General features: G+C 30.8%; 2 protein-coding genes across 3 annotated transcripts; both read left to right on the top strand.

The window, feature by feature from the left end:
- Positions 1-11,590: 11,590 nt before the first annotated feature.
- On the top strand, positions 11,591-13,777 carry LOC128388319 (eukaryotic translation initiation factor 2 subunit 3-like). The gene is made up of 4 exons (XM_053347707.1): positions 11,591-11,741; positions 11,937-12,639; positions 12,780-13,189; positions 13,303-13,777. Exons 1-4 carry the CDS (start codon positions 11,739-11,741, stop codon positions 13,531-13,533), a joined length of 1,347 nt encoding a protein of 448 aa, XP_053203682.1. The 5' UTR covers positions 11,591-11,738; the 3' UTR covers positions 13,534-13,777.
- An 863-nt stretch (positions 13,778-14,640) lies between these two features.
- On the top strand, positions 14,641-17,292 carry LOC128388317 (uncharacterized). Of its 2 annotated transcripts, XM_053347706.1 has the most exons (3): positions 14,641-14,756; positions 14,915-16,836; positions 16,984-17,292. In XM_053347706.1, exon 2 carries the CDS (start codon positions 14,931-14,933, stop codon positions 16,353-16,355), a length of 1,425 nt encoding a protein of 474 aa, XP_053203681.1. In that variant the 5' UTR covers positions 14,641-14,756; positions 14,915-14,930; the 3' UTR covers positions 16,356-16,836; positions 16,984-17,292. The 2 variants fall into 2 exon arrangements, with proteins under 2 accessions (XP_053203681.1, XP_053203680.1); XM_053347705.1 differs by having other exon boundaries at positions 14,649-16,836.
- Positions 17,293-17,571: the final 279 nt, after the last annotated feature.

Below are 17,571 nucleotides of genomic sequence, written 5' to 3'. Positions count from 1 at the left end.
ATTTGTTTGCTTTACTTACCTGTCGTTTTCAATGGTTGTTAATTGTTGTATTATTATTGATTGATTGCATTTTATAACGGTTGTTGTTTTGTTGTCTTCTGAAACATCATTTTGATTGATGATTAATTTACTTTCATTTACAATTGTTGTGTCAAATTAGTAGTGATCGAGCCTTAAAAATAGTTAATTAGTTAATCATTAGATTGAATTGTTCAAAAATGGACTCAAAGTCAAACCTATGGGTCAACCCAATATTAGTTTACCTTTTGTCTTTTGATACTTAATATCTTCCTCTCTCTCTCTCTCTCTCTCTCTCTCTCTCTCTCTCTCTCTCTCTCTCTCTCTCTGTCTAGAAACCTCCATATCTAGTTAGACATGATGATGGAAAGAAAAAAGAAAGAGAGATGATGATGGAAGATAAAGAAAAATTATAAGAGAAAAAAGATGAAGAAAAGAAGATGGAGAGAGAGAGAGAAAAGGAAAGCAGGTGAAAAAAAAGATAGAGAAGAAGATGAAGATGAAGATGATAAACCAGAGAATGAGAGAGAAATGATGATAAAAGGAAGAAGGAGGGAAGAAGAAAAATCATGTTAGGGCGTGGGTTCTATTTTCTAACCAAGATGCAAAAAGAAAAAAAAATTTCTTCTCTTTTCTGGTTCCTTCGTTTTTCCTTTGGAAACGAAAATCAGATTCTTCTCTCTCTCTCTCTCTCTCTCTCTCTATCCAGGTAGATACACATAATATATTTACCTGAAGTAAACTGACCAAACCTTAACCCAAAAAAGATGCACTCAACTCACCCACTTCTCCCCATTCACCACCCACCAAATTCAATGTAAAGTTACCCAATTGATTGATTGAAGCATCAAAATTAAAGACAAAGACTTTTAATTGTTAATCTATTGATCATGATGATTAACTTGATTGTTTAGTTCATTGGCCTTTTTCATATATTATATGTACACTTACTGCCTAATACATTTAATTAGGTTCATCTCTCAATCAAACCAAAAAAAAAGGTAAATCAAATCAAAGTAATTATATTGATTCTAAATGAGACTTGATTTTGACACAACAGGTAAACTGTAGGCACAGGAAATGTAATCATAAATTGTTTCACTTGATTATTGTTGCTAAATTAACGAGCCTTGAATGATGATTATAATGATTTAATACACACACACAAATACATTGATTATCATCAAACTAATCATAAAAACTTTGATGGTGTCAATTAACTTGACCATTGATTTGTGTTAAAATGTAATTAAATCAGTATAATCATAATGATTTAATGTATTTTCAATGAACTTTTTCAATGCATGAAAGATGATTATTATTTAGTATGATGATGAGAAGACAATTATTACAATCAGTTTATTTTGATAATTACAATTAACTTAATTGTAATCATAAGGTTTGTAGGGAAAGAAAACAAAGGACAAAGAAAAGTGAACAGCAAACAAGCAAAAACAAACAGAATTAAAAAAAAACGCAATAATTAACTAATTGTAGCAAATTAAATATCGTAAGAAAATTGAAGAAAACAAAAGTTTCCTTATATTGATTCAAAGTCAACAGCAATTAACTAATCATCATTATCATTAACAATGGTAAATGTATATCAAGGGTAAATCATTTTCCTTTTATTTTTCTGTTGTTGTTCAATTTCAAGTTCAATGACAGTTGATTATCATGATAATGATTAAAACGATTACATGATAAATGTTGTCTAGATTATGAACCAGAAATATAATCAAATGATCATCAGTAATCATAGACTGACATTTAATATCAGTCTCATCATCATCATCATCATCATCATTGTCTGGATCATCATTAAGATCTTCATGATGATTCAACATCATGACATGATTCTGAGATGAAGAGAAACTTTAATTTCTCTCTCTCTCTCTCTCTCTCTCTCTCTACCTGAGATAATTTCATTTCTAATTTTTATTTACCTGAGATTTTTCTTCTCTCTCTCTCTCTCTCTCTCTCTCTCTCTCTCTCTCTCTCTCTCTCTCTCTCTAATTTAGTAAACTCGTTTCCATCCTCCTCATCTCACCTTCTTCCACCTTCTTCATGCAACCCAAAGGGTTTTATGAGAATTGAAAAATTGTTCAATTGTTATTAGTCTGTGAACTGTAATTGCTTCAATACCCAAGGTTTTTTTTGTTCAAATGTGAAGAAAAACTTTTCCAAAACCTTCATCAATGTATATTAGTTTATCCATTCATTGTTATTGGAAGGACTCTCAGGTTTCCAGGTAGAGATCAGTACAGGTAGATCAGCAGAAGCAGGTAAGAAAAAAAAGAGTAGCAAATGAAGATGATGATTATTATGATGATGGAGAAGAAAAAAATGATAATAATGTTCAAGGTAAACTAAAGGTTCTGATTGAATGAGCAACCGATTCAGTATCAGTAGGAGTTATATTTTCAAGCCAAACTCTGAAAAACTACCTTACAAAAAGCCATTGACATCCAATTGCTTTTATAACAAGTAATAAAAATGAAATTAACTTTTACTTTTTATTATCATGATTATCACAATCAAGAATCAGGGAACCAAGAAAATACCAGGTAGACCAGATTATCGGAGGATGATGATGATGATGATGATAATAATGATGAGGATGAGGAGGAGGAAAAGTTTTCCCAGACAGACCAAATTGTAATCGGGAAATTTAAATTACAGAACGAGTTAACAACAATTAAGCTAATCAACTTGAGGATTAACAAAATCTTAACTTCATAGCTGTGATATAAGTGACAATTAAATTAAATCAGTAGGTAAATTTTTTACTTCGACAGGTAATCAATCAAACAAGAACGAGATAGAAAATTATATCAACCAATATCAACCTTTAATCATTAACAATTAGCTAATTATACACAAATGTACACATATACAAAGTATTGATTAAATGATATTGATTACTTTCTGATCAATATCTTAATTTACCTATTAATGGATAGAGTTGATTAACAATCAAATCAGTTTGTTTTTTTTATAATACTTTTTTTCTTGCGGCATAACAATCAATACATTAGTTTGATTGTGTTGATTAACCCAAAAAAAAAAGTAATAATAGTTAATAAGAAATTAAGATTAAATTACTTTTACTATTAAATATACAAATCATATACACACTGATTACTAATCATGATGATATTTCAATCATAATGATTATTATTATGATTACAATTTGAGTATATAAATAACAATCAGTGGGAGTTGATTGTTTTGATTGGGAAAAAAAAGTTATATAAAATAAATGTTAAATCACAACAATTATAATAAGATAATAATTGATTCGAGTGAAAGTTTATCAACCCAAAATACGGAAACAATCAAGGAAAACAATCAAAATGATAACCTTTACCTTAACAACAATCAACTAATCATTATCATATTATTGACAAAAAGGTTTGTCCAGTTTTCCCAGATTATAACTGGTCAATTTGAATATATTATTATCAATATATTACCAAACAAGATGATAATTTTACCTTGATTGTTGTTGGATTAATTTTTCACCCTCTCCACCACCACCACCACCACCACCTCCTCCTCCTCCTCCTCAGGTAACCAAGGAAACTATTTACTATTTTGATTATCATCATGATGATAATCATCATCATCTAAAAGTAATAACAATAAAAATAACAATCTCACTCCCTGTGAGTGAATCAGATCAATGAATGAATCAGAAAATAATAATATTGAATTTCCAATAATATTTTTACCTGGATTTTTGTTTTCCTTTTGGTTTACCTTTAATAATTTTCTACCAATATTTTTACATTCGTTTTTCCCCTTCTACCTTTTCGTTTCGGATTCTTTGGGCTGTTTATCATCATCATCATAATGATGATTATTGTTATTGTTATAATCTTACCTGTTTCCTCCTTTTCACGCATTAATAGTTTTTTTTTCCTATTCTCCTTTTAAATATTTTCTTCTAGCATCAAACTTTTCAGGTAACATCATCATCGTTGTAAGATGTTACCTGATTTCTTGACAAGACAAGTTTGGTTACTTTTTTAGGCCTTAGTATAAGGTAAATGTATGGAAAAAAAAAATATAATGATGATAATAAATGATGATGATAATGGTAAAGCAACAGGTAGATAGAGGATAAGATAACAGGAGAAAGTGAAAGTTTGAATATGAACTTGAAATGAGCTAACGATGTCTTTATATATACATTATGTCTATGGATGAGAAAGAGATGATGATGATGATGAGGTGGTGGTGGTGGTGGTGATGGAGGTGGAGGATATGAGATAGAGAGAGAAAGTGGAATGTCTTCTTAACCTTTTTCTTAACCTTTCTTTTGATTCTTGTTCTCTCTTTCTTTTCTTCTTTTATCTTCTTGTTTCGTTTTCTTTTTTTTCTATTCTCATGTTCTTATGTGTGTGTGTGTGTGTGAATTAAGTTAAGCATGAAATAACAAGTATGATGATAATGAAGAGAGAAGAATGAGAATGATGATGATGATGATTCTGTGGGGTGGATAAGGATGAGGGTGGAATGGGTAGTGGGGTAGATTAGACTCTTTATCTCTTTTTCTCTGTGTCTTTTTATCTTATTTCTGACATTGGAAGAAGAAAAAAAGTCTCTCACTCTCCTAATTTTATCTTCTCTTTCTCTCACCTTCTTCTTACTTTAATCAGTCAACTCTCACTTTTTTCCTTAAAAAAATCATCCCTTTCTCTATCTCTCTCTCTCTCTCTTTTTCTGATCATCATCATCTTCTCATAGGTACTCAGGCTTGAACATCAAAGCCCCGGTTCCAGGCAACAGGATGGTTGAAGTTTCGCTTGGACAATTTGAAACAGAATTGATGTTTAGGTTACAACAGAAAAAAAAAGTTTGAAAAATTTTCTTTTTCTCTTTTTCATTTTCACCATATTCAGGGTCTAACGATAATGATGATGATGGAAATTCTCATTGTTATTATCGACTATTATTTCATTTATCTAATCCTCATCTTCTTTTGGTTTCATCTTCAGAACAAAAAGTTTCATTTCGAATACAAAACTTTTTTAGTTACTATTTTTCTAATAATAATCATTATCATCAATCACTGAATCATCATGAGGTTATCCTGTTTTCTAATTGAATGCACTGAACTTTTTGTGAAACATTTTTTTCTTATACATGATAACCTGATATCATATTTAATATACATTTAAGATTCAATTACTTAGCATTAGCATGAATAAGGGAGAAAACTTTTCAAGGTCACTTTTGATATTATAAGGAAATGAGATTGAACTTTCAGATTTTCTGAACTTTTCTTCGAACTTTTTTTTTGTCAGAATTTACTCTGTTTCATGGTGGCTTTGAATTTTTGCGAATTTGTTTAATCATGAGAACAATTTATTCTCCTTTTCGAATCATAGTTATGAGTAATGACCTTTTTTCTCCTTAATTTTTATCGATTTTCTCTTGTCTTCGGAAAATTCGAATTATCTCTTTTTCTACTTTTAGAACTTTTTTTTTTTATTCTTTTTAAAGTTGTTGCTATTCCTTAATGAACTTTTCCATTGTTGATGATGATTAACAGTCGATTTATTAATAATAATGTTAATCTGAATCGATAGAATGTCAAACATCATTAGAACTTTTTTTCTCTTTGCTCATTGAGTTTTCGAATTCGATTTTTGTCTAAACAACATCATTAATCATAAAACAATCAACAATTAACTTTTCCATTAAATTTAATCGTTACAACGTCATGAATAAATTATCCTTTTGATTACAATTCTCAGGTCGATTGACTTTTAAAAACTCTCATCGTCCCATTGGATTAAACTAATCTAAAGTCCAAGGGATTAAGTATTAATCATATAACAAGTTGTTTCCATGGTTAATATAGTTAATTGTCATGGTTATACAACCTAATCAAGTGAAATATTCAATAATTGTCAATTCTGGTTAATTAATTTTCTGGTATCAAAAACTTTTACCAATCATTTAAATTAATAATAATGTTCATTTATCTACTATTTTTCATTGACGAAATGATTAATTCATAGTTGCTTGAGTGCAAATCGATTCCAAAAACAATTAACTCTCGATCGTATCAGTGATTAATTAAATTAAAGAGTAACAATTAAAAAAGCGCCATCTCTTGGTTATCATTTGTACTTGACCAGAAAATTATTTCATTTGAAAAATATGATTATTAAACAATTGAGGATATTAAAGTTAATTGTTACTCATTCGAGAGGTTTAACAATTAACTGAAATATAATCAGAAATTAGATACGATTGAACTTGAAAGTATAAAGGTCAAATATATTTTTCTCATTGATAAACCATGATAATCGGTTCCAGGATGATTATCATGATGATAGTGATTAATTTAATCACTAATAATAAACTAATGGTAACGATTTGATTGTACGAGAAGAAAAATTTGATTGAATAATAAGGATGGCAAAGGAAAATAATAATTTGATCATAAATTGCTTGTGATTATATTTAATTTAGTTTACCGTCTTTTCTTATGTAAGAGAAGAAGAAAAAAGTTTTCATTTTCTTTTCTTCAATTGTTAATCATCATCAGAGAGCAAAAAAAAGTCATAATTTTGAGAAACTGAATTGATCATTGAATGATTATAATGATTAAGGTGTAATTTGTTAACTATAACAACTTAAACTATCGAGAAGTGGTCATCAAGTTAAGTGAATGGTCAGTTGGATGAAGATGAGTAGCATATTGAACTTGAAAAAATATGAACGTGAGAGGGAGAGGAATTGATGAAGATGAAAAATCACACACACACATACAAAAGAAAGAAGATAAATCTAAGAGAGAGAGAGAGAGAGAGAGAGAGATGATCATCATCATCAGACCCCGAAGATGAAAAGTTCTAAAAAAGAGAAGAAAAAAAGTTTTTCTTTCTCAAAGTTCGGTGAAAAAACTTTTTTCTGTTGTAACCTAAACATCAATTCTGTTTCAAATTGTCCAAGCGAAACTTCAACCATCCTGTTGCCTGGAACCGGGGCTTTGATGTTCAAGCCTGAGTACCTATGAGAAGATGATGATGATCAGAAAAAGAGAGAAGACAAGATGAGAAAGAAAGAGAAACTTGGATGATTTGGAAAAGTTATAAGATGAAGATGAATGCGAAAGAAGAATAAAAAAGTTAGAGTTGGATGATTTGAAGAAAAAAAAGTCAATAAACAAAGGAGAGAGAGAGAGAGAGAAAATGATGAAGAAGATGAGAAAAAGATTTAAGATGATTTGGAGAAAGGTAAGAAGTGAGAATTGACTGATTAAAGTAAGAAGATGATGATGACGAGAGAGAGAGAGAGAGAGACTTTTTCACAGAGAGTGAAGACAATTTTTACCTCGGTGTCTCCCAAAGTAACTAATATCTTCCACCCCTCATTATCATCATCATCATCATCCTATTCTCAATACTTGTTGTTTCATGCTCTCTTGATCATAAAGTTGTTTTGAGAGAGAAAATAAAGTAAGAGAGAAGAAGAAATAAAAAAAAATTCACTCCCTCTCTTCCTTTCTTTTTCTCATCATCATCTTTCTTTCTTCCTCATCTTTCTCATCACCACCAACACGCTTTCTCTTTACTTACTTTCTTTCATCTCCCTTTCTTCCTCTCCCTCGCTCTCTCTCTCTCTCTCTCTCTCTCACTCACTCTTCACATATAAAGACATCGTTAACATCACTTATCCTCATTTCCCTCCCGACATCAACCTGTTGTGTTACCTTTTTTTTCAATGTTCTTGCAATTTCTTTTCTCTCTCTCATGATACACTTTTGATCTTTAAAATTCTCAGTGATTTCCAATGTTTTGTATTTCATGTTAATACTTTGATTTTGTTTACTCAACTTCCCCTGCGGCATGATTATCGTTTTCCAATTGATTTTATTCTGTTGTTTTTTCTCTTGTTTCTCATTTATTTCTACTCTAAACCAACAAACACAATTTTCTTCATTTTATTTTTGTTCCAATTTTCTATTATTTTTTTTTTCTCTTCTCATCTTCTTTTCTTTGCTTCTGTTATCCATTTTTATTTTCTTTCTCTATCTGTTTCTCTCTATGGCACTGGAAGAATTCACGGGAACTCAATGTTATTCCGTGGTTTCTCTAGTGCTGTGAAGAGCAGCGGTGTCTTCATTTCAACGGTCTCTCTCTCTCTCTCTCTCTCTCTCTCTCTCTACATTAAATATAATTACAATTGTTTGACCATCGTCATCTACCTTGATCTTCACCATGACACACTCACGATCAACATGAATTTTGTCGGTTCTACAACTAAACATTTCCAACCAACAACCATGGAGAGAGATGAATGAAGATTAGGCCTTTAAAATTCTTTACATAAACATCAACATGAGAAAATTTTGATTTGGCTTAAAGAGAGAGAGAGAAAACCTAGAAGAGAAAAGAAAATTATTCCTTCTCTTCTGCATCAATTTATTCTCTCTCTCCTCTTCTTTGCTGTCTAAACCTGTTTTCTTTTTTTCTTTCTTCTATTTTATCTTCATCATCATCATCATCTTTTCTTACCTTTTCTCTTCCTTTCTCTCTCTCTCTCTTCTCTCTTCTCTCTGTGTCCTTCAGGTGACTACAATTAGTTTTATGTTTTATCTCTATTGTTGTTTCATTTTTTTTTTGTTCTTCATATTCTCTATCATTTTCATCTCTCCCTCTCCCTCCTTCTCTCTCTCTCTTTCCATCGTCTTAAATCATCATGATCATTGACATCATGTTTTCTCACTTCGTCTTGCAATTCTCAACCAATTCTGAACCTTTATCCTTGGCACTGGAAGAATTCACCGTTGATTGTTTATAAAACTCGTGGGTTCTTGGGTGCCAAAGACTAAGGATAAGAAGTCAGAACACAGAAAGACACTAATTGTTGTCAAATTGCGACAAACCAATTGGTTGAGAGTTTAAATTATTACTCCTGGTGGATTAGAAAAACGGGAGGATTAGGATAAGGATATAAAAAAGAGAGAGAGAGACAACAATCAAATCAACAAACTAATGGATAGTTTTAACTAACACAAAATCAATCAACAAATATGAAAGAAAAAAAAAGCAAAACAAATCAAGATAAAGACAAGAGAGAGAGAGAGAGAGAGAGAGAGAGAGAGAGAGAGAGAGAGAGAGTAAACAATTAAGGAAAATGATAGATGAAGACTTAGAAAAATATTGCGAGAAACACACATCTGATTTAATTTGATTCACTAATCAACATGATGATGATAATTGATCAATCATGATTATTCACAATCTAAATACACAACTAATTTGATTGAATATATTCATCATTCAACCTCAAGGTCTGTATTCATTTACCTAATTTCTAATCGTATCCATAATAATCAATTCTTACCAATTGTTTATCGACCATCATAATCACAACAATCAAATGTAATAACAAATGTACTAATGATCGTCTTATATCAAGTGGACCCTGTCACTTTCCACCATGACCATCATCACCTTGACCCTTTATGTTTACTCAAGTTGATTCTTAACCAACGATCAATGAGATTTTGTTTTAACTTTTTCTTTTTCTTTCTCCTTTCAGATCCTCATGTTTACTGATTTTCTGTTCTGAATTCACCAACAATCACCACCACATACAAACAATAACCAACCTGAATCAATAGAAGCGTTTTTTTATCACCATTTACCTTGAAACGATTGGGTAAACACACAAAAGCATTATAATGACGAGGTTTTAACAACAACAAAAAAAGATGATGAGGATGACAAGGATTTTCTTGTGTAAAACAAGATCAGATGGATTTTGTTCTCTCTCTCTCACTCACTGATTTTCCTCTTTCTTTATCTTCTTCTTCTCTTTCTTTATCATCCATGCTCTTTAGCTTTTTACCGGAAACTTTTCGCTTTTCCTTGCAATTTTTATCAATCTGTTTACATCATGGAGAGAGAGAGAGAGAGAGAGAGAGAGAGACCCTCATGATGATGATTTAGGATCAATATGTTTTTACCTTGATGAAAATTCACATTTTCTCCTATCTTCTTGTAACAAAAGCATCATCATCATCATCATTATCATCATCAATAATTATATCGTCATCGTCATTGGATCCTTGGATTTGCCTGGTGAAACTTATTGGATGGACACAAAGGTTCATCATGATGACTAGATTATTTGAACAGTTTTTTTGTTTTAGTATTACGATTGATGGTTAATTGTTATCTTATCATTTTAACCGGCATCATTTAGCTTAATCATGATTCTCATTATCATGCCTACCGGCGGTTTTCTGATTATCAGCTGATTATTTTATTGATTCACTTTTGTCTCTCTCTCTCTCTCGCTTTCTGGAACCAAAGTTTCAAGAGTCTCGAAAACTTATTGGGATTAAATTGAACTTCTAATTACCAGTTGACTGTACTGATTGTTTACTCTTGGATTTCAATTGGATTTATATTTTTTTTTAATCATCGATCACTTTGATTAATGTTAATTGTCTAGTATGTTTCATTATAATTGTAATCAACTTATTACTTGTAATCTCAACAACAACGAAACCAGATTGTCATTCATAAGGAAATTCAATATCTCTTGAACGTTAATTTTTTTCTCATTGTAATTTAGTTAATCACCTTGTTTGTCGCTCATTTAAACTCACCTAATTGTAACATTTTCATTGTTGATGATCAACAATCATCATTGATTGTCATCAACTGGGTGGTGTCCCTGTATAAATGACCAATTTTACCTTGATCATTTCACTTTTTTTTTGTCGTTGTCGTTGTTAATTGTACAAAAGAAACAGAGACAATTAAAAAAGTTAATTTTCTCAATGCTAATTGTTACTATTATTCAATTTGTTGTTATTCACTTTTTTTTTGCTATGATACTTAATCAAATAATGGTGACTAACAGGAAGATGAAATTAACGCGATGATTTAATTGATTTAGTTTCAATTTTTTGTTTTCTTCTCATCGGTCTTGTAATTAACTAATCGTTTCACTTGTTAATCAACATTATTTAATCTAATCAGGCAACAAGGTTGTTTACTTTATCAATGGTTTTACACTAGTGATTTAAGTGACTCTGACTAATAAGTCAATGAATTAGTTGATTATTTAATTCATAGTTAACCTTAATTGCTCATTCATTGATTATCATTTGTTGCTAATTAGACTTTCTTTTATTATTTGTTTTTACTCATTTACACATTTGAATATCACAATAATCATGATTAACTTTTCACTTAACCATAGTAACCAATTTCTTTAAGTATTGACAATCAATTCTCAATCAATTGTCACAAATAATTAATTTAATTGGACTTTGATTGAGTTGATTTGTTTTTTTTTTCTTCTCTTCGATTAGTCATTTATTTATTCATCTTTCCATTTTCTTATTCTCTAAATAAAGTTACAATTAGTTGATTGATATCGCGTTCCACATTCAAAACAAATTAACTAAAAACTTCGATTATAACAATTAAGTAAATTTTTTTTCTTCTCATTTTAATTCAGTTCAATTCTTTTCGCATTTCATATGTGGTCCCTCAGAATTTGAGTTCAGCGCCATCTGTACATGCGGCGAATAAACTTTCAGTCTCTTTCTAAAACTCTTTCCGCTTCCTCATAAATCGGTTTGTTTTTTTTCTTAAGTGTTGAGATTAATAGTTTTTTTATTCTGGTTCTTGGTGTTTATTTTTTTTATCCTTCTAGTGAATTTAATTGTCTTCATAATGGTTAGTTATCGATGGTTTAATCGGTGTTACATGTTTTGTTCTTTGCATGAAAATTGTTTCCATCTTGAAGTCTTTTTGCTCTTTGTTTTTATCTAATTCTCTTTTCTTGTTGTTTTGGTCTTTTTTTCTCCTCCCCCTTTTTCTGTTTTATTTTCTCCTTTTTTTTTGAATGTTTCCTTTCTCTCTCTCTTTTAGGTTGAAAGTGAATTAACTCCATTAACTCCTGAGGTCATTAGTAGACAAGCAACTATCAACATAGGAACAATTGGTCATGTAGCTCATGGTAAATCAACGGTTGTCAAAGCAATTTCAGGTGTTCAAACGGTTCGTTTCAAGAATGAATTAGAACGTAACATTACAATTAAATTGGGTTATGCAAATGCCAAAATTTACAAGTGTGACTTTGAAGGATGTCCAAGACCTGGTTGTTATCGGGCTGAAAAAAGTAGTAAGGAAGATGATTTTCCTTGTGATCGACCTGGTTGTACGGGAAGGTTTAGATTATTGCGTCATGTCTCTTTTGTTGATTGTCCGGGTCACGATATTCTTATGGCTACCATGCTTAATGGAGCGGCTGTTATGGATGCTGCATTGTTGTTAATTGCTGGAAATGAAACCTGCCCACAGCCTCAAACATCTGAACATTTAGCAGCCATTGAGATTATGCGTTTACGACATATTCTTATCCTTCAAAATAAGATTGATTTGATCAAAGAATCACAAGCAAAAGAACAGTATGAGCAAATTACCAAATTTATCCAAGGAACCGTTGCAGAAGGAAGTCCAATTGTACCAATTTCTGCTCAACTTAAATATAACATTGACGTTATATGTGAATATATAACTAAAAAAATTCCCATACCTAAAAGAGACTTCACATCATCACCTCGTCTCATAGGTGAGCTTGATTATTTTTATTCTTCTTTGATTGTTATCTTTACGCTTCTCTTATTTCCTCTCTTTCAACCATTCTGATCTTACCCTTCTATTGGAATAATATTTTCATCTCTCTTTTTTTTCTATTTTTTTCTTCCTTAGTTATTAGATCTTTTGACGTAAACAAACCTGGTTGCGACGTTGAAGACATTAAGGGAGGAATTGCTGGAGGATCCCTTTTAAGAGGAGTATTGAAAGTAGGCATGCCAATTGAAGTCAGACCAGGCCTTATTTCAAAAGATGAAACTGGAAAATTTATCTGTACTCCAATCAAATCTCAAATAACATCACTTTTTGCCGATCAAAATGATCTCCAATTCGCTGTACCTGGTGGTCTAATTGGTGTTGGAACCAAAATAGATCCCATGTTAACTCGAGGTGATCGTATGGTTGGACAAGTCTTAGGATCGGTTGAAACACTTCCAGATATTTACTCAGAATTGGAAATAGCTTATTATCTACTTCGACGATTACTTGGTGTTCGAACGGAAGGATCTAAAAAAGCTGCCAAGGTAAATTTTAGAATATTATTATTGGAATATTTTCAATTTCGTCATCAACTTGATCCAAGAATTAATAACTAATAACCATTTCTTTTTACAATTACATCTTATTTTCTTCTTAGGTCCAAAAACTTGAGAGAGGAGAAAATTTAATGCTTAATATTGGTTCATTGTCTACCGGAGGAAGAGTCCAAGCAGCTAAAGCGGATTTAGCTAAGATTAGTTTACAAACTCCCGTTTGTGTGGAGATTAAGGAGAAAATTGCTCTTAGTAGAAGAGTAGAAGGACATTGGAGATTGATAGGTTGGGGTGAGATAACTGGTGGTAAAAAGATTCCACCAACTTATAACTGATTAACCTAAAGAAAATTAAATTTAACACTAAGTGTTAAAACAAAAAGCAAATTCTGTTCCTTATTCATTTTCCCATTTGTTACCTTGGCCAAGAGACTGGAGAAAGACTAAAATAAGAACAATTTAATTTAAAGATGATTAACTGATGATTTTTTTTTGTATTTTCTTTTGTGATCACAAAATTAACGTTATAACTGTTGAAACAATCAAAGACATATGAACATCGCAATTATCAGACATCAGATTTTACATCGCATTTTCTGATTTCTCTTAATTAACAATAACAATTTAATTGTCCCTTTAAAACACCACAACTACCAAAGGAGAAACAATTTAGTGTCATGTTGTTTATAAGAGTGACTTTATTTTGAAAAAGTAACAAATGAGTTATTTAAGTTGATCATAATTATCTGTGAATGTTTGACAATTTAATGATTTAGTAACAATTAAGTTAACTTTTGTTAACACATAAACATTACGATGATTACTCAATATATTTTTTACTTTTTAAATTGAAATTTAACTTAATCATTTTCTTTTGTTTCATCTTTTTGTCAATTATATCAAATTTATCCTAACAATGATTAAGTGTTTTTCTGTCAATTATTATGATCTATTTTCTAATCAACAGTTGATCACGAAAAGTAAACAACAATTTGATCAAAAGAGCAACAGCTGATTCTTGAATAGGAAAATTTCCCAAGGAAGAGAAAGAAGCTAAATAATCTTCCTAATGGAAATAAATTGTTCCAATTGCATCAGAATTAACGTGATGATATAAATTTCTTCAGCTATTGCATAATAAAAATCGATAATTAAATGAACATCACAAATGATGAACTTTTTTTTTGTTCTTTTTTGAATAACTTTTACTTTCTCACCTTTTTCGCTATTAAAAGTAATCAGGTTTGAGAAAATTGTGTTTCAAGGTGAGTTTCATCCGGAGAATATGAAAGAGAAACGATTAAAAGGACAGAACAAGATGAAGAGAATCTGCAACGTAAACAGAAAAAAAGAAAGAAAAGAAAGAGAAAAAAAAAGAGAAGAGAAAAGTTTTGTTCTTCCAATTCTTTCCGTCGGTGTCGCTCTTCATTCACTGTTTACATTTAGAAAAGAATAGTTCTCTATACCGGAAGTGATAATTAACTAATAATTAACAACAATTTAACAACAATTAATTGCAAAAAGTGTCAAATTTCAAATAACAAACACCCAAAGATCAAGTAAGTAAAATAAAAATATGAAAAACAACAATATAAAACACAAAATAAACTGAAACAAAACCGGGGCGTAAGCCACACACTAACAACGTGCTCTGCACACACACCCTTCTAATAATAATAATCAATTAATTAAATTTTTCAATTAAATTAAACTACAGGTGTTCATTAATAATAATGGAACAACAACTAAAGGAGCTAAAGACTGATATCGCAAAGAAATTAATCTCAAAAATTGATTTTAATGAGCAAATAAAGAAGATTAGTATGTGCGAAATCTTTGAAATGGCGAAAACGTGTATAATTGGATTGAAATCTCCTCAACTGTTGAAAAAACTAAGAATTGGAGACGCAACTCAATACAAAATGAGATGGGTAATAACCTGGTTAAAGAAAAATTACACCGGTCCTCCAATTGACCAACGAGAGCAACAAATAATGGAAGAGATTATTAACTTACCACCAAGTATCATTCTACCAGATCTTAATAATATTAATCATACAGTCGAAGAAGAAAATGATGATGAAACATCAGCAGCAAAAACAATAACAAATAACCCTGCAAGAAATCAACAATCCAACACCCCGTTTATACAACCAAGCACATCCGCCATACAACCAAGCACATCCGCCATACAACCAGCCGAAATTATTATAACCCAAAGAGAAACCCCACCACTCACCCATAAACCATTAAAACGCCAATTCATCAATTTTAATCTTCACAACGAAAATGTTGAAATAACATATGATACAGCAAAAAAAGTAAGGAAAACAGTTTATCGAATTGAAGATAGACCAATTCCGAGTCAGTGGAAACCTTGGTCAACACAACTAATGGAACCACTTTTTCTGGTTCAACACGAACAACTAAAACCGGTGGAAATACGAGACAATATTATTAGAGCCATGGAAGCTAAACAACTCGCACCAATACTTGGCACCTTTATTACTAATAATGATGCTCTTCGAATAAAATCTCCAGATAACATGACGAGAAAAATGAACATGGATAATCTTAAACAATGGCTACCAGAATTGAAAATTCTAAAACCAAAAATTTTCGATCCAAAGATAAGACTTGCCAAAGTATTTTATGATGGCTCTTTAACTGATCTCAGCGCAATCAAAGAACTGGTTGATAATATTATGATAGCGGCTGGCGTTACCCCTGATGAAAAATATTCAATCGAAGGTGCTTACACATGTAATACTGTCAACCACATTGATATAATAATAATAATCTCACCAACCATCAGAGACAAATTTCATGAAAACAGAGGAATCATCTACTACATGGGAAAAGAGATAAAAATATATGATTATTTCAAAGTGAGCCAATGCAGTAAATGTTTCTCATTCCAGCATAAAGACAAAAAGTGTCAGAATCAACAAGTTTGCAAATATTGTTCATCTCTTCATCATTACCGTGAATGTCCACATAATAATAATAAGGAGAAAATGATGTGTATCAACTGTATTAATAATACACCTGAGTTTCAACATCAAGCGGATGAATGGATTTGCCCAACGTATCAAAAAAAGCTACGAGAAGCAATTCAACACATAAATTATGAGTACCGTTGGATTATGAGAAATTAATCAAATGATTTTAATATTTGAAGTAAGTAATGATGTAATACAAACATCTAATCATAAAGAATAACAATAATAATAATATTTTTCATTTTGAATTGAAACTTCCAAGAAATTTAACCTTTGCCAATTTTCCATCAACAGCAATTTCTTCCTTTCGCTTGATAATATTAATAACGGAATCAAGTGGAATATTTTTCAAGAAGTCACCCAAAGTTTTAAATTGACTCAAACAGCGATACTCAACCCAAACCAAATCAATATCAGCTTTAGCTCCAATATTTTTCATCACCAATTTCTTAGCCTCATCAACATCCGAACTTTGCTCAATATCAATACGAGTTACACCAACAACCGAACGAAGATTCAACTCAACTGAACCAACACACTCACCATAATGAAACTGCATAAAGTCGTTAATATTATTATTAACCATCAAATGCAGCTCCTTCCGTTTATTAACCAAAGCATCAAAATTATTCATCAGGTAATTAGTTATCGGCTTTTGAACAACAGCTACAGATTTACCACAATTAAAAAAATGCTGCTGGAAAACACGCAACTTAAAAGAAGCCAAACACTTCTCACAATTAATATCAATTAATTCATAAATTTCTCTTTCAATATTACTTAGATACCGAAAGTAAGGATCCTTAAAATCGAAACCACAATTAGTAGGACATTTAACCTCTCGTTTACGTGAAGAATTATTATAATGAAAGTTCTGTGGACAATCACTAAAAGGGTAGCAACAGGTACTACAGAAAACTCTGGTACAAAAACGCCGACGATTTCCTCCATCATGAACCATTGGATCCATCGCCAAATTACCACAGATTCCACACAGAAATTTTTTACTCCATTGATTATTATTACAAATCTGCGATTCCTTAATCAACATTTTAAACAAAATCAATAATAATAATAACAAATTACAATTCAATTTGATTACAAATCACCTCAACTAATAATAATATTTCAACAATTTTTTGAACAAAAACTTTACCCGCTTTATAAGCTTAACTAATAATAACCATAGCAACAAAAAAGGGACCATTCAAAAATTTAAAATGTAAAACATTCTATTCTTTTTTCAATTAAAATTCGAATTTAAAACCGTTAAAGTTTAAATCAAATCCGTTAATAAAACAAACAGTATAATTAAATCAACATTATTAATAAAAATAAGAAAATGTTCCACATTATTCATTGGAATTGTGGA

The sequence above is a fragment of the Panonychus citri genome, unplaced genomic scaffold (assembly GCF_014898815.1).
Source record: "Panonychus citri isolate SS breed McGregor unplaced genomic scaffold, ASM1489881v1 Contig00097, whole genome shotgun sequence".
NCBI classification, from domain to species: domain Eukaryota; kingdom Metazoa; phylum Arthropoda; class Arachnida; order Trombidiformes; family Tetranychidae; genus Panonychus; species Panonychus citri.
The sequence above is the reverse complement of the archived record's forward strand: the minus strand, read 5'-3'. Positions and strand labels throughout refer to the sequence as shown.

Coding starts and splice junctions, on each gene's coding strand:
- LOC128388319 (XM_053347707.1), top strand. Junction 12,640..12,779: donor ATCATCACCTCGTCTCATAG/GTGAGCTTGATT, acceptor TTTCTTCCTTAG/TTATTAGATCTTTTGACGTA. Junction 13,190..13,302: donor GATCTAAAAAAGCTGCCAAG/GTAAATTTTAGA, acceptor TTTTCTTCTTAG/GTCCAAAAACTTGAGAGAGG.
- LOC128388317 (XM_053347706.1), top strand. CDS start 14,931: ATGGAACAACAACTAAAGGAGCTAAAGACTGATATCGCAAAGAAATTA.